The sequence below is a fragment of the Papaver somniferum genome, unplaced genomic scaffold (genome assembly GCF_003573695.1).
Source record: "Papaver somniferum cultivar HN1 unplaced genomic scaffold, ASM357369v1 unplaced-scaffold_104, whole genome shotgun sequence".
In the NCBI taxonomy this organism is placed as follows: domain Eukaryota; kingdom Viridiplantae; phylum Streptophyta; class Magnoliopsida; order Ranunculales; family Papaveraceae; genus Papaver; species Papaver somniferum.
The window spans coordinates 943,200-965,442 of NW_020619270.1; the positions used below are offsets into that span (position 1 = coordinate 943,200).

Sequence of the window (22,243 nt, forward strand, 5' to 3'; positions counted from 1 at the left end):
TATTTAGATGGTTTTGGATTGACTGATGGTTAAGGATTTTCTTGTAGATTTGATAGAGATTTCTTTTACGAAATATGAACTGAATTTTGATAAATTGCTGAATTCAAATACTAATTGCAAGTATTGCAAACGTTTTGGAGGAATTGAAATACAAATGAAAGAAAATCCTAAATGTTAAATCCAAACGCCATGAATGCTTCGAACGCCCAATACCTCAAATGTCCAATAATTTCAGATAAACGCCTTGAGCCAATTTTCGTGAATTACTGGCAGGGTTCTGTCATCTGTGTTGATCAATTTGTAGTATCCTCCGGCCACGGACTTAGCGACCATGAATGGTCCTTCCCAATTGGAGTTCCTTGTAGAATGAAGACCGCGCTGAACTGCTTTGAGAACCAGGTCTCCTTCATGAAACTTGTTAGGCTTGGTCGATCGTGCCTTGAATATCTTCCGCTGATTCGGAATTCCCTGTTTGACGGAATTCCACGATTGTGGCACATATGGACACTGCGCGGAAGAGAGTATCCAGCATAGTGTTGATCATGCTTAGCCAGGTCTTCAACAATAAACCTCTCGATGGAGTGACCGATTTGAAGAAGTTCTGAACCCAACCATTGGGTGTAATATTGCTGCGGTGAAGTTACCCACTCGTAGCTTTTGATGACTGCTAAATTGTTCATGGGGAGAAGTCCCTGGACCATAGTAGCATATCTGAATTGGTAATATTGGAGCATGAGGAGGAATAAGACTTGCCTGAGCTCGAAACCTTCTGACAAAGGTGTGCGGATTTTCCAAGTTCCTGCGTAAGTCCCATCAGAGTTTTTACTTCTTCCAGATGCTCAAACGGTGGTGCGTCCTCTGCTTCGTCTTCTGACTCGGAATCCTTGTCGATGACAGGATGTGTTGAAGGCATCGTTATCCTTCCAGCATGAATCCAAGTTCTTCCAAGGACCATGTCGTATCCAGGGTCTTCCTGGATTATGAAAAACTTGGCCTCAGTGCAGATGAATCTTTCCGTAACTTTGAGAGTGATGAAGCCGTATGCGTATCTGGAGATTCCTTCGTGGTCCCTGATTGCTATGGGAGCGTGGGTGGCTTCCTGTCGAGTAATACCAGCAGCTCTGAGAGTTTTCAAAGGGATGATGTTGACAGCGGTACCAACATCGACGAATGCCCTCTTGAACTCATTTCCTTTAATGTGCACTGTGGTGAGCAGTCCCCAGTCATACATTTCTTTGTCGGCGGCTGAAGGTTTGGTAGTGGTCTCTTGGATCAGCGGACGTTTTCCGGACACGATGCGGTTCAGTGCAGCAAACATGTCTTTCCTTCGAGCTTTCGAAAGATACAACAACTCGCAGACATGTTCGATCAGAGATTGGACCGCTTCCTTGACAGGAGGTTCAGATATGGTAAAAGTTCTGACTGGGAGGGGTTTTTTGTGTACTCCCTCAGTCCCCAGGTTGAGCTCTCCTAATTCGACCTTTTCTTTGAATATGCGCTTCAAAATTTTGCAATCACTTGTGGGATGGCTGACGTATCTATGGAAGCGGAAATACCGAGGATTTTCCATGGCTTCTTCAGTTGATTCCTTCTTGACATAAGGCAATTTGATTGCACCATCTTGGATCCAGGTATCGAGTAGTTCATTAACTTCTTCCATTGAACAGGGAAAATCAGGTGCTTCTAGATCTTCCGTATGTCGAGGAGGGACTTTCGAATTCTCCTTCTTGTGTGCCTTTGAAGGGGTGGAGGAAGTCTTCTTGTGCTATGGTTCTGCTATTCGCTTACTCCCTTCTGTGACAGCATTTGTTGAAGGTTGCAGGTTGTACTGCTTGTTGATCAAACGCTTGCTTCCTCGAGTGTCTTTTGAATCCTCAGTCTTTGTAGACTTTGTTCTTTCCAAAAGAGCGGGTGCAGTGGTTGCCGACCTCTTCGCAGCTTCGTGAAGCTCTAAGAAAGTCTGGAATCGGAGATTCTCTAGCAAGGACCTATAGACCGGGAGCATGCCATTGATGCACAAGTCCACCAATTGTTTCTCCGTTACGTTTGGGTCGTGACAATCCAGGGCTTGGACTCTGAACCTTTTCACATAATCATTGGGATTTTCACTGACCCTCTAAAACATTCTTCCAAGGTCGGAGAGGGTGACTTATTCTGACACGAATAAGTATTTTCTGTAGAATGTGTTAACCATTTCTCCCCAATTGTTGATGGTCCCTGGTGTGATGTTGTTATACCAGGTGTATGCCCTGCCTTTCAGATATTTTGGGAATTCCTTGATACGAACGACATGATTATGTTCATGTTCTCCCAGGGCTTCGAGAAAATGAGATACATGTTCCCGAGCATTTCCAGTTCCATCAAACAAGGTGAAAGTTGGAGAAACGTAACCTTTGGGGAGTGGAATCCTCTGCGTAGTGGTAGGATAAGGAGGTTGATGACGATGGTCATGCGATGTCTTGTCTTTTCCACGGTTCTCCAAGAGGTTCTCCAGATCCTCGCGAGTAATGAAGTTCGATGATCCCTTCGCTGATGAATTGTCTGCAGCAGTCTTGCGGACTTCGTCGTCTTCTACTGTATGGATTGGAATTACTTCAGGATCGTCGTCTGAAGATTTCTCCTTCTCCTTTCCCTTCTCTTGAGTTTTCTCTGACATCTTGTCAGTAAGAGTTTTGAGATAATTACACAACTCCTTCTGTGTAGCAGCCATGTCAGTCTGATTCTTTGCAAGAGTCTCATGCGCTTTGATAAGATCAGCAATGGTAGGTGGTGGATCTCCTCTGACTTCTTTAGGGTGTCGTCCGGACAGTGGATGACCTTCGACGTGAGGAGGAGTAATGTCACCACCGTCAGTGTTGGAGGTCGGAATTGTCTCCGGGATATTCTGATTGTTATTGTTGCTAGTGCTAGCACGTTTTGTGTTAGGATTCGTAACTGAACCTGACCTGAGATCAAGCATCTTGTGAAATTGTGAGATTGCAACCGAGAGAATGATCTTCCACTGTGGTCGCCAATCTGTAGATGGGGAAAAACGATTTGCTGGTTTTTAAGGGATTGAGGAGACGACCGTACGGAGGAGACTCCTCGAACCGAGCGAAATTTTAAACCTCACACAGATGCACCGATGCAAAGGGGGTGCTTTAGATTCGAGAGATCAATCTGTAGTACTCCATCCTAAATCAAGACAATGATCGTTCCAGAGTAAATTCGGTCACAAGAGAGGATGGGTTGATCTGTAGAGGGAAGCTGAGAAATGTGTGGAATCAATGGTAATCAAAGATTGTGGGTGTGTGAATTCTGAATATGATAAGCTCTGAATGATTGAAATTGCTCAATTGAGAATAGTTGCTCAATTGATGAGTTGATGATCTTGTGTTGTCGATGAGACGTGAGATTGATGATACTGTTGATGCTGATGATTCAATCATGATTCAGAGACTTATTTATATTGCTGGAATTTTAGACACCATGATCCCATGAAGTGTGACAGTTGATGGAATCAATGAGTGGGGTAGTGGATATCGTGTTTGAAACCAGTTGCTCAACGTGTGGAGACTTGGTCGATTTTCTACCCACTACCTCGTGAATTCCTTCAACTGATTGCACGACTTGCTCACATTCCATCGCGTGTTTGAACACACGTGCCGTAGACCGCCAGACCAAAACCCTAAGTGATATCCCCCCAAAGTGACACGATAGACGTCTCGTGGTATGTTAGTCAATTGATGACTTCGTGGTTTGATGGGACGATGAGTCCATGTAGTTGCTGAGTTGAACACGATGTTCTGAAACTCATGAATTGAACATGTCATGAGACAGAGGTATAGTTCTTACGATAAAGTGGGCAAGTATTGCTCATTCGATGGATCGTTGAATATTGATTGTTGAACCAATATTCCTTGGTTTGAGCAAATATTTATCATCTGAGCAAGTGTTGCTCATGTGATGAATTGTTAAATATTTGATCGTCTGAGCATGTGTTGCTCATCTGATGGATTATTGACAGCGTACCAAAATATTAATTAGAATATTGGTCGTTGAACCGAGCATAATTAATAAAATTAATGACCATGAGGTCGTCGTAAAATTATTAAGGTTGGAATTTGGAATGATGATCCTTGGATTCAGAAACCCTAATTTGATCAATTGATGATCAATTCATGGTTCGTCAGAAGTTTAACCATGGGACGAAGGAGGGAGCGACTACATGGGACCGTGGATCAACCATGTAGCGTCCATATGCTCACGTGAGAAAATACAAAGAACTCCTGAAGAGTTGACGAATTGTTGGTGAAAGAATGATTAAATGCTGGTTTAATCATTTATTCGAAAATGCTCGTCTGAGCCTTAGGTGAGAAAACCTAATTAATTATGACGGAGTGAGGGACCGACCATGGGTCATGAAACCGGCCCTGGGTAGTCACGTGACCATCTGATGATCACTTCATGAAAATCTAAAGTGTTTGGAAGAGTCTTGGACCTAATACGTGCAATTGTGCAAATTAGGTCAAAACTGTAAAACTTGATGGGACCGGCTTTTTTAAGCCAAAGAGCCAGTCTTGGTCGGTCAAGATAGCGTGCTCGTGTCCCCAAGGCGTCCGCGTCTCAGTCCTGAGAATTTTGATATTTTCTGGCGTGCAATTGAGCATCCATTCGAGAAAATATGCCAAAATTAGGGTTTCGACGAAACTGAGGAAAACACCATGAGATGATGGAAAATAATTATAAAATAAGGAATGAGGAGGTGTGGGACCGCCGAGGCCAAGGCATGGTCGGCCGGTCGTGGCCACGGTCCCGTGGTGCCTTTTCCTTAATTTTATAATATTTTGATGATTTTATGAAAAATACTGTGGATTTAAAGAGTTTTGATGAATTTAGGGAGTTTCCCTGAAGTGAAGGAGCTTCATGAGTTCAAGGATGCAAAAATATTAAAATAATAAAACAAGGGCGTGTGGGGCAGTGGAAGGCATGGCCTACCGGCTAGGGCCCGGTCCCACGAGTTTCCTTAATTTTTATGTATTTTTAATGTATTTTTCCATGATTTGAAGGGATTTTCCTAATTTGAGAGAAATACCATGAAATCAAGGAGTTTCATGGGATGAAGGAAATCCTAAAAATAATAATAATAAAATACATGGGCATGTGGGACCGACTAAGGCATGGCCGGCCGGCTGGGGCCTGGTCCCACGTGTTTCCCTAATTTTATATTATTATTATTTTATGTATTTTGAAAATACCATGATTTGAAGGAATTTTCATGAAATCAGGGAAATAATAATAATAATAATAAAATAATGAGGAACCATAAGGTGTGGGGCCGGCTGGGACCAAGGCATGGCTGGTTGGTCAATGGTCACGCCCCACACTATTTTTCCTTAATTTTATATTATTTTCATGGGTTTATGAAAACACCATGAAGCCGAGGAGTTTCCTCGAGAAGAAGGAGATTTGATAAAACGAGAGAATTTTCATCAAATCATGGAAAATAATAAAAATACATTAAAAATATAAAACTGGCGTGAGATTGACCACGACACGGTCGGTTGGTCGTGGTCCGTGCTCCCAGCACTCTGGTCAATAATTTTAATTATTTACTATTTTCTTCCCTATTTTGCATAGGTTCATCGTTTCGTTGTATTTTGAAATACTCGTTCGTGCGGTGACTGTTAGTGCATTGTCGTTGAATACAATTTCACCATATAATTCGGGGCTTACTTAGAGGTAGCTCAGACGCCCGGTTATTGATTATTTATTACTAATTGTGGAATTCAGTGGAGAATAATTCATAAAGCTGAGTAATAGGATGTTTATTATTAATTCATAGGATCAGCTGAGGATTCGACTACGAATTCAGAATAATAAAGTGAGCATTACCATTCCATGGGATCGTAAATTCGACCATAAAATCGGAGTAATTAAGTTTTATCTGTTACCATTTATGATACCAGTTGTGGATTCGATCATGAAATCGGAGTAATGAGATAATATAATTATTTCTATTCTATGAGATCAAGCCGTGGATTCGATCATAGAATCAGAACAATTGTTTATTTCCATTCCATGGGACCAGTCGTGGATTCGACCATGGAATATGAGCAATTGTTATTGCCATTCCATGGGACCAGTCGTGGATTCGACCATGGAATAGGAGCAATAATAGATTATTCTGGGAATTCAGTAGTGAATGTCACAGCAGAATTAATCTTAATTAGGAATAATTAACTTTGTGGCTCTATACTAGCAGAGCAAGCTGTCTAGGAGCATTAATTATCCCGATATGAGCAGTTCGGTAAGTCATATCTTTTATATAGTCAGGGTAAACTCGTTGTTTGTTCCTGAAGACGTTATCGCTCTACACTAGCAGAGCAAGCTGTCTAGGAGCCGTCCATCTCGTGATACTATATAGAAATAATCACTGAAAGTGTTCAGTGTTCATGAGATATGTCGTTGTCCAGTCGTGAGACTACATATCTACATGTACTCTGAGAGAAAGTACTCTCCGTTGAGAATTCGATGAGAGACCCGTGTCTCAATACTCACGTCTGATTGTTGGATCAGAGCTTCGTATAATTATGAGTTCACGATTTTAGCCCTTGTCGAAAATCCACCATCTACAATAAGATTGTGCGACAGAACGTGGTGTGCCATAACATAGTGCATCGGAATATGTGTGTAAGATCGTGGTGTGACATAACATAATGCGTCATAATATGGTGTGCCATAACATGATATGTTCAGAACAACGTGTTGTGTACGTGGTGTGCCATAACATAGTGCGTCAGAATATGGTGTGCCATAACATGATATGTCCAAAACAAGGTGTATTTTGAATATGGTGCGGCTTGGTGTGCCATAACATAGTGCGTCAGAATATGGTGTGCCATAACATGATATGTCCAGAACAAGGTGTAGTGTGTCAGAACGTGGTGTGCCATATCATAGTGCGTTGGAATATGGTCTGCCATAACATGATATGTCCAGAACAAGGTGTGCTTGAATATGGTGTGACTTGGTGTGCCATAAGATTGTGCGTCAGAATATGGTGTGCCATAACATGATATGTCCAAAACCAGGTGTTGTGCGTCATAATGTGGTGTGCCGTAACATATTGCGTCGGAATATGGTGTGCCATAACATGATATGTCAAGTACAAGGTGTGCCTAAATATGGTGTGACTTGGTGTGCCATAAGATTGTGCGTCAGAATATGCTGTGTCATAACATGATATGTCCAAAACCAAGTGTTGTGTGTCAGAATGTGGTGTGCCGTAATATACTGCATCGGAATATAGTGTGCCAATAACATGATATGTCCAGAACAAGGTGTGCTTGAATATGGTCTGACTTGGCGTGCCATAAGATTGTGCGACAGAACGTGGTGTGCCATAACATAATGCGTGGGAATATGGTGTGCCATAACTTGAGAACAAGGTGTTGTGCGTCAGAACGTGGTGTGCCATAACATAATGCGTCAGAATATAGTGTGTCATAACATGATATGATCAGAACAAGGTGTTGTGTGTCAGTACGTGGTGTGCCATAACATAGTACGTCAGAATATGGTGTGCCATGACATGATATGTCCAGAACAAGGTGTGCTTGAATATGGTGTGACTTAGTGTGCCATAAGATTGTGCGTCAGAATATGGTGTGCCATATCATGATATATATATATTATTGTGCAAATTTGAAGTTTTTTTTCTCTCTCTTGGCTCTGAGGCGATTTTCCTTAGGGTTTAGGGTTTACAAACTTTCAAAAATATCTGGCGCTCAATACTATAATCATCCTTGGTGATTACGATGGGAGAAAAATCTGTGGGTGATTCTAATCATCCTAAGTTCACGTTTGCTGAATTGGTGATGGGAAAACATAACAAAAAACAAGTTTCAACAACTGTTGATATAGGCTCTTTACCAAACCCTACTACCAGAGATGGAAAACCGGCTGTTGTTATTCCTCAAGACTATTATGAAGAAGGCTGTCAAATATGGAGATTTAGCCTTATTGGAAGATTAGATCTCAAAGGTGTGAAGCTCATTGATGTTAAAAAAAATCTGGAACAGCAATGGGGTTTGGGAGAAGCTGGGGTTCAGTTTATCCCTATGAACCGTGGTTTCTTCATTATAAAACTATTAACTCAAGATGACAAAGACAAAGTTTTCAAGGATGGCAACAAAAATCCATGGATTGTTAATGATCAGCCTCTTCGTTTGATTGAATGGTATCCAGGGTTTGACGCAGACAAGCAATGTACTTCTCATTCAACGGTTTGGGTGAAGTTTCCTAGCCTGCCCGTGGAGATGTGGGTAGAAAAAACGCTTTTAGCTTTAGGGAAATCTCTTGGAACACCCATTGTGGTAGATAAGAGAACCCTAAATCATGAATATGGTCATTATGCATCTGTTTTGATTGATATAGATTTTGCTAAACATGATACTGATTCAGTTTATGTTGAAGTTGATGGTCGACACTTTCTGCAACCTATTGAAATTCTAAAACAACCTAAGTTTTGCTCCAAGTGCAAGATTGTTGGGCACTTAGATAAAGAATGTAGGAAGAAGCATGCAGTTAATGCATTACATGCAGCTCATGCACGTACAGACGTCGAAAAAATGCTGGTTCCTCATCGCAGCAGCTGGGTGGTTTTCTTCTCTACAGTTAGATAGAACTTTAGAGTGGGAAGTTCTTCAGCAAACCAAGCAACACAGCAGAATGCTTTGCATCAGGCTCAGCAACCTCAAACTCTGGTTATTCATCAAGGGGAGAATAATGATACATGGCAGACTATAAGTCATAAGAAGAATGGTAAGAAGAATAAGAAAGTTGCTACAGACTCGTGTGCAGGTTGATGTGGTGAGGATTGGTGCTGATTATGAACAACAGCTTCAGGAAGATCTGATCAGGTCCGAAGCTGCAATGCGCACTGCTGCAGCTATGGCGGAGAAGGCTGTTGCTGCGCATTCAGTTTTAGTTAGTAGGGCAAAGTCGCTGAGTACTGTTGCCTTAAATACTAAGCCTGGTGGGAATGTTGAATTGGCTAGAACTAGACTTCCTAATCCGGGTAGGATTCCTGTTTCGGAAGCTATTTATACTCCTGTTTGTGCAGCTGTGGAGAGAGTTCTGAATACGTCTCTTCAAACAAGTTTAATATCTTGGATAGTACTCTTGTGGGTGAAACGGCAAGTGTACATGAGCTTGGGCATATTGATGAAGTTGCACGTAAGGCTAAGCATCAACAGCTTTTGGCTTTTCAGGCTAGACTAGACACTTTGAGGGATGTTGATGTTTTAACCGATTTGGATGAGGAATCAGAGCTAGGAGTTCGAGCAAGAAAGGTTCTTCTCCAAGATTAAAATCCTCCTCAAGTACTTCTGAAGTACAGCTAACCAATAATCAAAATCCTATTGTTTAAATGCGGGTGTTGTTTTGGAATATCAATGGAGTTGCACGTGATGTAGCTCAAGATAAACTAAGGAGTTGATTAGAGATTTTAAACCTGATATTTTTGGTATTGCTGAACCAAAAGTTCCCTGTTCTGCTGGGTTCAGATATGGTTTGCTTAGAGAAGGTTATTCTTCTCATGTTATTAATAATGCTTCTTCTTCTAGTATTGCTAATATTTGGGTTTGTTATTCAAATACTCTAAATCTTTCAATTGTTAATGTCAGTAAGCAGGCAATAACGGTTGAGGTGGATGGTGTTCATGTTTCTTTTGTCCATGCTAGCTATATTCAGGTTACTAGGAGGAGTCTTTGGCAGCAACTTGTTAGTTCTGGTGATGGTATTCCTTGGTTAGTCATTGGGGATTTTAACTGTATTCTTCGTTTGGATGAGAAGAAGGGTGGTCTTGAACCTAGAACCTCAGCTATTAATGAGTTTTCAGATTGGTTGGATGACAACAATCTTTTTGAAGCTGATGCTTGGGAAGTAAGTTCACTTGGACGAATAGACAATCAGGTATGACTAGAATTGTTAGTAAACTTGATCGTGCTATTATTAATGCGGCTTGGCTTGAAAAATTTGAGAATTGGCGGTGTAAAGCTCTTCCTAGGGAAGTTTCTGACCATTCTACTCTTTTGGGTTTTCCTTTTGCTGTTCCAAGACCCAAAAGAGCTCCTTTTCGAGTTCAAAAGATGTGGTTCTTACATTCTGATTTCCTTCGTATGGTTAGAGATAGTTGGAATATGCCTATTTCTGGGTCTTTTGATTTTATTTTCACTCAAAAATTAAAGAGACTAAAAGGAATTATCAAGGAATGGAATCTTCGTGTTTTTGGTAATGTGCATTCTAGGTTAAAGCAGGATCAGTTGAGGTTTGAGGCAGCTGCTCTTCTTTCTGATGATAACCCGGATGACATTACTAAGCTAAATATTATGAAGGATGCTATGGCTAAACTTAATGATACTCGTGCTCAGTTGAATACTATGCTTAAGCAAATCTAGAAATAAGTGGCTTGTGGAGGGTTCAAGTAACACTAATTTCTTTCATAATAGCATTAGAATTCGTAGAAGTTCTAACACTATCTCTGAACTTGTTGACAGTGCAGGCAACTATTTCTGATTATGAGCTGCTTAGAAATCATGTTGTGCACTATTATGAGGACAAGTTTAATGGGCCGGAGGGAGATTGATCCTATTTTATTTGACTATGTCATATTAGCATCTCGGAGGAGGAAAGTTTAGCCATGGACAGAATTCCATCTTCTGAGGAGATTAAACAAGCAGTTTTTGATCTAGGGGCAGACAGTGCTCCAGGGCCGGATGGGTTTTCTGGATGTTTCTATAGACACTGCTGGGATATTATTCAAGATGATTTATTAAGAGCCGTTATTTATTGCTGGAATTCTGGTCATATCCCAAATGGGGTAAATTCTAGTCTAATTGTTTTGATTCCCAAGGTAAGAGGTGCTAATTCTCTTCGTAATTTTCGTCCTATTGGTCTCAGTAATTTTTTCTTCAAAATCTTTACTAAGATCTTAGCTACTAGACTGGGGAGCGTTTTAGATAAACTTGTTTCTGAAGAACAGGTGGCTTTCATGAAAGGGCGTAACATCCATGAAAACATTAGTCTTGCTTCTGAGAATTAATGAACTTCATATCAATCGTAAGGATGGTAATTTGGGCCTTAAGCTTGATATCTCTCAAGCTTTTGACACGGTCAGTTGGTCTTTTGTCTTGGAGGTTTTTCGTAGGTATGGTTTCTCGGAGCATTGGTGCACTTGGATTTCTCATATCTTCAATTCTGCTAGAATCTCTATTCTCTTGAATGGCAGTCCGGAGGGTTTTTTCAAGATAAATAGAGGTTTACGTCAGGGAGATCCTCTTTCTCCCTTGATCTTTGTTTTGATGGAAGATGTCCTTAGCAGAAATATCACAAAGCTTTTTGCAGAGAAGAAGATGTCTTACATGGTAACTAGAGGTGGTATTTCTCCTACTCATCTCTTTTTTGCTGATGATATTATGATTTTCTGTAAAGGAAATTTGCGGAGCATTAATAATCTGGTGGATCTGTTGGGTAAGTATCAGCGTGCTTCGGGTCAATCTGTTTGTCGCCAAAAGAGTAAAATTTATTATGGTGGTGGTTCGTTGAGTAGACGTAATTATCTTGTTGATTATTTGGGTATGAGTGTTGCTTCTTTCCCTGATCGTTATTTGGGTGTTCAAATAATGCCTGGTGCTGTTAGGTATCATCATATTGCAAATGTGGTTGAGAAGATTAAAACCCAGCTTGCTGGTTGGAAGGGTTTTCTTTTATCTTTTCATGACCGCATTGTGCTTGTTAAATCTGTTATTTCGAGTTATTCCATTCATAATATGGCTATTTATAAGTGGCCTAGCAAGTTCATTGTGCAATGTGAGCGTGCAATTAGGAATTTTATTTGGTCTGGTGACTCTAATGTCAGTCGTGCTGTTGTGGTGGCGTATGATAAAATCTGTTGCCCTTGAGGAGGGGGGTTGGGTTATCTCGTATGGCTACTATGAATTTTGCAATGTTGATGAAGTTATGGTGGAAAATCAGTACTTCTAAGAAGAATTGGGCAGGTTATCTTAAGGCTAAATTTTTTAGTCGAAGAGGCTACATTAAGACTTATGGGGTGAAGTCTACCATTCTTCCAGGCATTAGAAGGGTTTATAAATATGTGGAGGCTAACACGAAAGTTCTTCTTGGTGATGGCAGGTCTACTTCTCTCTATTATGATATTTGGCATGGAGAAAAATGTTTTGCAGAGATACTAGATGATTTTACTCTTGACAGATTGGTTTTGGTGAGTGATTGTTATAGGGATAACCAATGGGTTTTCTCTGAAAATCACTTGAACTGTTTACTCGCGGCTGGTGTGGATATGCATAATCTTCCTTTGCCAAATGGGGGTGAATATAAGAGAGTTTGGATGCCAAACTTTTCAGGTGATTTTTCGGTAAGTTCTGCCAAGGAACTTATTCGTAAGAAACATGGTAGATTCAATGCAGCGTCTATGTTGTGGAGGAAGGAAATTCACCCTAAACTTGCGGCTCAAAACTGGAAATTTATTCGTGGTGCTTGTGCCACTTTGGATATCATTCAATCTAGGTTCAACATTAATTTGGCTAACAAGTGTGTTCTGTGTGAAACTGAGGAAAAATCTCTAGAACATATTCTTTTTCATTGTTCTTTTGCAGCTCGTGCGTGGTCTTGGATTTCTGGTATCTTTGGTATGTCAGCAAATTTCAACATTGTGGCTTCTTTCAAGGCAGCGAAGGGAAGAAGGGCAATTGTCCGTGACTTGTGGCTGGTGGCGAACTTAGTAATCAGGTCAGAACTTTGGGCTATGCGCAACAAATGCATCTTTGAGAAACAGAAACCGAGCTGGAGTCTTTTTTCTAAAAGAGTGCTGAAGCTAATACAAGAATATTCAGTCCGTCTAAAAGGGTTTATGCGCAACAGTGTGGAAGATATGATGCTGTTGGATTACTTCCGTGTGGTTCATAGAAGTGTTAGCCACCAGCAGCCTATTGAAGTGTTATGGAAGCCTCCGGATCTTAATGAGATTCTAATTTGTTGTGATGGAGCAGCGCGTGGGAATCCATGCATTGCGGGAGAAGGAGTGGTGGCAAGAGACTCTAGCTGTGCAGTTGTTGGTACTTTGAGTATTGGTCTTGGAGTTACTACAAACTATCTGGCGGAACTATATGCAATTATAATTGGTATGGAATGGGCAATGCAATGGAATTATGATCGTATTTGTGTGCAATCTGATTCCTATGGAGTAGTTCAAGCTTTACAAAGCTCTTCTATTCCTTGGTTTGCAAGAACAAGATGGGAGAGGCTATGCAATCATTATATTTCTATAAGGATTATTCATACTTTCAGAGAGGCGAATTTTTCAGCAGATAAGATGGCTAAGAATGGTTGTTATCTAGATAATGAAGAAGGAATTCAGTATGAAGCAAGACCTGATTTTTTAAATTCTGTTGAAAAATCTAATGTTTCCTATTATCGTTTCAAGTAGTGTTACAAGTTTTTGGGGTTGCTGTGACCTCTTTTCCTGTAATCTATTTTTTGTAAATTTTGTTATCTATTAATACAATTTTTGACTTATCAAAAAAAAAAAACGTTGGAATATCGTGTGCCGTAACATACTGCGTCGGAATATGGTGTGACTTGGTGTGCCATAAGATTGTGTTTTAGAACATGGTGTGCCATAACATAGTACGTAGGAATATGGTGTGCCATAACATGGTATGTCCAAAACCAGGTGTTGTGTGTCAGAATGTGGTGTATCGTAACATAGTGCGTCAGAATATGGTGTGCCATAAAATGATATGTCCAGAACAAGGTGTGCTTGAATATGGTCTGACTTGGCGTGCCACAAGATTGTGCGACAAAACGTAGTGTGCCATAACATAGTGTGTCGGAATATGGTGTGCCATAACTTGATATGTCATGAACAAGGTGTTGTGTGTCAGAACGCGGTGTGCCATAACATAATGCGTCGGAATATGGTGTGCCATAACAAGATATGTTCAGAACAAGGTCTTGTGTGTCAGTACGTGGTGCGCCATAACATAGTGCGTCATAATATGGTGTGCCATAACATGATATGTCCAAAACAAGGTGTGCTTGAATATGGTGTGCCATAAATTTATATGTCTAGAACAAGGTATTGTGTGTTAGAACGTGGTGTGCCATAACATAATGCGTCGGAATATGGTGTGCCATAACATGATATGTCTAGAACAAGGTGTTATGTGTCAGAACGTGGTGTGCCATAACAAAGTGCGTCAGAGTATGGTGTGACATAACATGATATGTCCAGAACAAGGTGTTGTGTGTCAGAACGTGGTGTTCCATAACACAATGCGTCAGAATATGGTGTGATATAAAATAATATGTCAAGAACAAGGTGTGCTTAAATATGGTGTGTTTTGGTGTGCCGTAACAGAGTACATCGGAATATGGTGTGCTATAACATGATATGTCCAGAACAAGGTGTTCTTTAATATGGTGTGACTTGGCGTGCCATAAGATTGTGCGACAGAACGTGGTGTGCCATAACATAGTGCGTCGGAATATGGTGTGCCATAACTTGATATGTCAAGAACAAGGTGTTGTGTGTCAGAACGTGGGTGTGCCATAACATGATATGTCCAGAACCAGGAGTTGAGTGTCAGAATGTGGTATGCCATAACATAGCTTGTCGGAAGAGGGTGTGCCATAACATGATATGTCCAGTACAATGTGTGCTTGAATATGGTGTGACTTGGCGTTCCATAAGATTGTGCAACAAAACGTGGTGTGCCATAATATAGTGCGTCGGAATATGGTGTGCTACAAAATAATATGTCCAGAACAAGGTGTGCTTGAATATGGTATGACTTGGTGTGCCATAAGATTGTGCGTCAGAATATGGTGTGCCATAACATGATATGTCCAGAACCAGGTGTTGAGTGTCAGAATGTGGTGTGCCGTAACATAGCGCGTCGAAATATGGTGTTCCATAACATGATATGTCCAGTACAATATGTGGTTGAATATGGTGTGACTTGGCGTGCCATAAGATTGTGCGACAGAACGTGGCGTGCCATAACATAGTGCGTCGGAATATGGTGTCCCATGACTCGATATGTCAAGAACAAGGTGTTGTGTGTCAGAATGTGGGTGTGCCATAACATGATATGTCCAGAACCAGGTGTTGAGTGTCAGAATGTGGTATGCCATAACATAGCTCGTCGGAAGAGGGTGAGCCATAACATGATATTTCCAGTACAATGTGTGCTTGAATATGGTGTGACTTGGCGTGCCATAAGATTGTGCAACAAAACGTAGTGTGCCATAATATAGTGCGTCGGAATATGGTGTGCTATAACTTGATATGTCTAGAACAGGTGGTGTGTGTTCGAGCGTGGTGTGCCATAACATAATGCGTCGGAATATGGTGTGCCATAGCATGATATGTTCAGAACAAGGTGTGCTTGAATATGGTATGACTTGGTGTGCCATAAGATTGTGCGTCAGAATATGGTGTGCCATAATATGGTATGTCCGAAACCAGGTGTTGTGTGTCACAATGTGGTGTGCCGTAACATAGTGCGTCGGAATATGGTATGCTATAAAATGATATGTCCAGAACAAGGTGTGCTTGAATATGGTCTGACTTGGCGTGCCATAAGATTGTGCGACAGAACATGGTGTGCCATAACATAGTGTGTCAGAATATGGTGTGTCATAACTTGATATGTCAAGAACAAGGTGTTGTGTGTCAGAACGTGGTGTGCCATAACATTATGCGTCGGAATATAGTGTGCCATAACATGGTATGTCCAGAATAAGGTGTTGTGTGTCAATACATGGTGTGCCATAACATAGTGCGTCAGAATATGGTGTGCCATAATATGATATGTCTAGAACAAGGTGTGCTTGAATATGGAGTGGCTTGGTGTGCCATAACATAGTGCATCGGAATATGGTGTGCCATAACATAATATGTCCGGAACAAGATGTGCTTGAATATGGTCTGACTTGGCGTGCCATAAGATTGTGCGACACAACGTGGTGTACCGTAACATAGTGCGTCGGAATATGGTGTTCCATAAAATGATATGTCCAGAACAAAGTGTGCTTGAATATGGTCTGACTTGGCTGTGCCATAAGATTGTGCGACAGAACGTGGTGTGCCATAACATAGTGCGTCGGAATATGGTGTGCCATAACTTAATATGTCAAGAACAAGGTGTTGTGTGTCAGAACGTGGTGTGCCATAACTTTATATGGTGTGCATTAACATAATGCGTCGGAATATGGTGTGTCATAACATAATATGTCTAGAACAAGGTGTGCTTGAATATGGTGTGGCTTGGTGTGCCATCACATAGTGCGTCGGAATATGGTGTGCCATAACATGATATGTCCAGAACAAGGTGTTGTGTGTCAGAACGTGATCTGCCATAACATAGTGCATTAGAATATGGTGTGCCATAACATGATATGTCCAGGACAAGGTGTGCTTGAATATGGTGTGACTTAGTGTGCCATAAGATTGTGCGTTAGAATATGGTGTGCCATAATATGGTATTTCCAAAACCATGTGTTGTGTGTCAGAATGTGGTGTGCTGTTACATAGTGCGTCGGAATATGGTGTGCCATAAAATGATATGTCCGGAACAAGATGTGCTTTAATATGGTCTGACTTGGCGTGCCATAAGATTGTGCGACACAACGTGGTGTGCCGTAACATAGTGCGTCGGAATATGGTGTTCCATAAAATGATATGTCCAGAACAAAGTGTGCTTGAATATGGTCTGACTTGGCTGTGCCATAAGATTGTGCGACAGAACGTGGTGTGCCATAACATAGTGCGTCGGAATATGGTGTGCCATAACTTAATATGTCAAGAACAAGGTGTTGTGTGTCAGAACGTGGTGTGCCATAAATTTATATGGTGTGCCATAACATGATATGTCTAGAACAAGGTGTGCTTGAATATGGTGTGGCTTGGTGTGCCATAACATAGTGCGTCGGAATATGGTGCGCCATAACATGATATGTCCAGAACAAGGTGTTGTGTGTCAGAACGTGATCTGCCATAACATAGTGCGTTGGAATATGGTGTGCCATAACATAATATGTCCAGGACAAGGTGTGCTTGAATATGGTGTGACTTAGTGTGCCATAAGATTGTGCGTTAGAATATGGTGTGCCATAATATGGTATTTCAAAAACCAGGTGTTGTGTGTCAGAATATGGTGTGCCGTTACATAGTGCGTCGGAATATGGTGTGCCATAAAATGATATGTCCGGAACAAGATGTGCTTGAATATGGTCTGACTTGGCGTGCCATAAGATTGTGCGACACAACGTGGTGTGCCGTAACATAGTGCGTCGGAATATGGTGTTCCATAAAATGATATGTCCAGAACAAAGTGTGCTTGAATATGGTCTGACTTGGCTGTGCCATAAGATTGTGCGACAGAACGTGGTGTGCCATAACATAGTGCGTCGGAATATGGTGTTCCATAACTTAATATGTCAAGAACAAGGTGGTGTGTGTCAGAACGTGGTGTGCCATAACTTTATATGGTATGCATTAACATAATGCGTCGGAATATGGTGTGTCATAACATAATATGTCTAGAACAAGGTGTGCTTGAATATGGTGTGGCTTGGTGTGCCATAACATAGTGCGTCGGAATATGGTGTGCTATAACATGATATGTCCAGAACAAGTTGTTGTGTGTCAGAACGTGATCTGCCATAACATAGTGCGTTGGAATATGGTGTGCCATAACATGATATGTCCAGGACAAGGTGTGCTTGAATATGATGTGACTTAGTGTGCCATAAGATTGTGCGTTAGAATATGGTGTGCCATAATATGGTATTTCCTAAACCAGGTGTTGTGTGTCAGAATGTGGTGTGCCGTTACATAGTGCGTCGGAATATGGTGTGCCATAAAATGATATATCCGGAACAAGATGTGCTTGAATATGGTCTGACTTGGCGTGCCATAAGATTGTGCGACACAACGTGGTGTGCCGTAACATAGTGCGTCGGAATATGGTGTTCCATAAAATGATATCTCCAGAACAAAGTGTGCTTGAATTTGGTCTGAATTGGATGTGCCATAAGATTGTGCGACAGAATGTGGTGTGCCATAACATAGTGCGTCGGAATATGGTGTGCCATAACTTAATATGTCAAGAACAAGGTGTTGTGTGTCAGAACGTGGTGTGCCATAACTTTATATGGTGTGCATTAACATAACGCGTCGGAATATGGTGTGTCAAAACATAATATGTCTAGAATAAGCTGTTGTGTGTCAATACGTGGTGTGCCATAACACAATGCGTCAGAATATGGTGTGCCATAACATGATATGTCCAGAACAATATGTGCTTGAATATGGTGTGGCTTTGTGTGCCATAACATAGTGCGTCGGAATATGGTTTGCCATAACATGATATGTCCAGAACAAGGTGTTGTGTGTCAGAACGTGGTGTGCCGTAACATAGTGCGTTGGAATATGGTGTGCCATAACATGATATGTCCAGGACAAGGTGTGCTTGAATATGGTGTGACTTGGTGTGCTATAAGATTGTGCGACAGAATGTGGTGTGCCATAACATAGTGCGTCGGAATATGGTGTGCCATAACTTAATATGTCAAGAACAAGGTGTTGTGTGTCAGAACGTGGTGTGCCATAACTTTATATGGTGTGCATTAACATAATGCGTCGGAATATGGTGTGTCATAACATAATATGTCTAGAATAAGCTGTTGTGTGTCAATACGTGGTGTGCCATAACACAGTGCGTCAGAATATGGTGTGCCATAACATGATATGTCCAGAACAATATGTGCTTGAATATGGTGTGGCTTTGTGTGCCATAACATAGTGCGTCGGAATATGGTTTGCCATAACATGATATGTCCATAACAAGGTTTTGTGTGTCAGAACGTGGTCTGCCATAACATAGTGCGTTGGAATATGGTGTGCCATAACATGATATGTCCAGAACAAGGTGTTCTTGAATATGGTGTGACTTGGTGTGCTATAAGATTGTGCGTCAGAATATGGTGTGTCATAACATGCTATGTCCAAAACCAGATGTTGTGTGTCAGAATGTGGTGTGTCGTAACATTGTACGTCGGAATATGGTGTGCTATAACATGATATGTCCAGAACAATGTGTTGTGTGTCAATACATGGTGTGCCATAACATAGTGCGTCAGAATATGGTGTGCCATAACATGATATGTCCAGAACAAGGTGTTCTTGAATATGGTGTGGCTTGGTGTGCCATAACATTGTGCGTCGGAATATGGTGTGACATAACATGATATGTCCAGAACAAGGTGATGTGTGTCAGAACGTGGTCTGCCATAACATAGTGCGTTGGACTATGGTGTGCCATAACAAGATATGTCCAGAACAAGGTGTGCTTGAATATGGTGTGACTTGGTGTGTCTTAAGATTGTGCGTCAAAATATGGTTTGCCATAACATGATATGTCCAAAACCAGGTGTTGTGCGTCAGAATGTGGTGTGTCGTAACATAATGCGTCAGAATATGGTGTGCCATAACATGATGTGTCCAGAACAAGGTGTGCTTGAATACGGTCTGACTTGGCGTGCCATAAGATTGTGCGACAGAACGTGGCGTGCCATAACATAGTGCGTCGGAATATGGTGTGCCATAACTTGATATGTCAAGAAAAAGGTGTTGTGTGTCAGAACGTGGGTGTGCCATAACATGATATGTCCAGAACCAGGTGTTGAGTGTCAGAATGTGGTGTTCCATAACATGATATGTCTAGTACAATGTGTGCTTGAATATGGTGTGACTTGGCGTGCCATAAGATTGTGCGTTAGAATATGGTGTGCCATAATATGGTATTTCCAAAACCAGGTGTTGTGTGTCAGAATGTGGTGTGCCGTTACATAGTGCGTCGGAATATGGTGTACCATAAAATGATATGTCCGGAACAAGATGTGCTTGAATATGGTCTGACTTGGCGTGCCATAAGATTGTGCGACACAACGTGGTGTACCGTAACATAGTGCGTCGGAATATGGTGTTCCATAAAATGATATGTCCAGAACAAAGTGTGCTTGAATATGGTCTAACTTGGCTGTGCCATAAGATTGTGCGACAGAACGTGGTGTGCCATAACATAGTGCGTCGGAATATGGTGTGCCATAACTTAATATGTCAAGAACAAGGTGTTGTGTGTCAGAACGTGGTGTGCCATAACTTTATATGGTGTGCATTAACATAATGCGTCGGAATATGGTGTGTCATAACATAATATGTCTAGAATAAGGTGTGCTTGAATATGGTGTGGCTTGGTGTGCCATAACATAGTGCGTCGGAATATGGTGTGCCATAACATGATATGTCCAGAACAAGGTGTTGTGTGTCAGAACGTGATCTGCCATAACATAGTGCGTTAGAATATGGTGTGCCATAACATGATATGTCCAGGACAAGGTGTGCTTGAATATGGTGTGACTTAGTGTGCCATAAGATTGTGCGTTAGAATATGGTGTGCCATAATATGGTATTTCCAAAACCATGTGTTGTGTGTCAGAATGTGGTGTGCCGTTACATAGTGCGTCGGAATATGGTGTGCCATAAAATGATATGTCCGGAACAAGATGTGCTTTAATATGATCTGACTTGGCGTGCCATAAGATTGTGCGACACAACGTGGTGTGCCGTAACATAGTGCGTCGGAATATGGTGTTCCATAAAATGATATGTCCAGAACAAAGTGTGCTTGAATATGGTCTGACTTGGCTGTGCCATAAGATTGTGCGACAGAACGTGGTATGCCATAACATAGTGCATCGGAATATGGTGTGCCATAACTTAATATGTCAAGAACAAGGTGTTGTGTGTCAGAACGTGGTGTGCCATAACTTTATATGGTGTGCCATAACATAGTGCGTCAGAATATGGTGTGCCATAACATGATATGTCTAGAACAAGGTGTGTTTGAATATGGTGTGGCTTGGTGTGCCATAGCATAGTGCGTCGGAATATGGTGTGCCATAACATGATATGTCCAGAACAAGGTGTTGTGTGTCAGAACGTGATCTGCCATGACATAGTGCGTTGGAATATGGTGTGCCATAACATGATATGTCCAGGACAAGGTGTGCTTGAATATGGTGTGACTTAGTGTGCCATAAGATTGTGCGTTAGAATATAGTGTGCCATAATATGGTATTTCCAAAACCAGGTGTTGTGTGTCAGAATATGGTGTGCCGTTACATAGTGCGTCGGAATATGGTGTGCCATAAAATGATATGTCCGGAACAAGATGTGCTTGAATATGGTCTGACTTGGCGTGCCATAAGATTGTGCGACACAACGTGGTGTGCCGTAACATAGTGCGTCGGAATATGGTGTTCCATAAAATGATATGTCCAGAACAAAGTGTGCTTGAATATGGTCTGACTTGGCTGTGCCATAAGATTGTGACAGAACGTGGTGTGCCATAACATAGTGCGTCGGAATATGGTGTGCCATAACTTAATATGTCAAGAACAAGGTGTTGTGTGTCAGAACGTGGTGTGCCATAACTTTATATGGTGTGCATTAACATAATGCGTCGAAATATGGTGTGTCATAACATAATATGTCTAGAACAAGGTGTGCTTGAATATGGTGTGGCTTGGTGTGCCATAACATAGTGCGTCGGAATATGGTGTGTCGTAACATGATATGTCCAGAACAAGGTGTTGTGTGTCAGAACGTGATCTGCCATAACATAGTGCGTTGGAATATGGTGTGCCATAACATGATATGTCCAGGACAAGGTGTGCTTGAATATGATGTGACTTAGTGTGCCATAAGATTGTGCGTTAGAATATGGTGTGCCATAATATGGTATTTCCAAAACCAGGTGTTGTGAGTCATAATGTGGTGTGCCGTTACATAGTGCGTCGGAATATGGTGTGCCATAAAATGATATGTCCGAAACAAGATCTGCTTGAATATGGTCTGACTTGGCGTGCCATAAGATTGTGCGACACAACGTGGTGTGCCGTAACATAGTGCGTCGGAATATGGTGTTCCATAAAATGATATGTCCAGAACAAAGTGTGCTTGAATATGGTCTGAATTGGCTGTGCCATAAGATTGTGCGACAGAACGTGGTGTGCCATAACATAGTGCGTCGGAATATGGTGTGCCATAACTTAATATGTCAAGAACAAGGTGTTGTGTGCCATAACTTTATATGGTGTGCCATAACTTTAT

General features: G+C 41.4%; 1 protein-coding gene across 1 annotated transcript; it reads left to right on the forward strand.

The window, feature by feature from the left end:
• Positions 1-7,799: 7,799 nt before the first annotated feature.
• Positions 7,800-8,666, forward strand: LOC113327584. Its single transcript, XM_026574761.1, has one exon. The coding sequence runs from the start codon at positions 7,800-7,802 to the stop codon at positions 8,664-8,666; it is 867 nt and encodes a 288-aa protein (XP_026430546.1).
• The last annotated feature ends 13,577 nt before the right edge of the window (positions 8,667-22,243 follow it).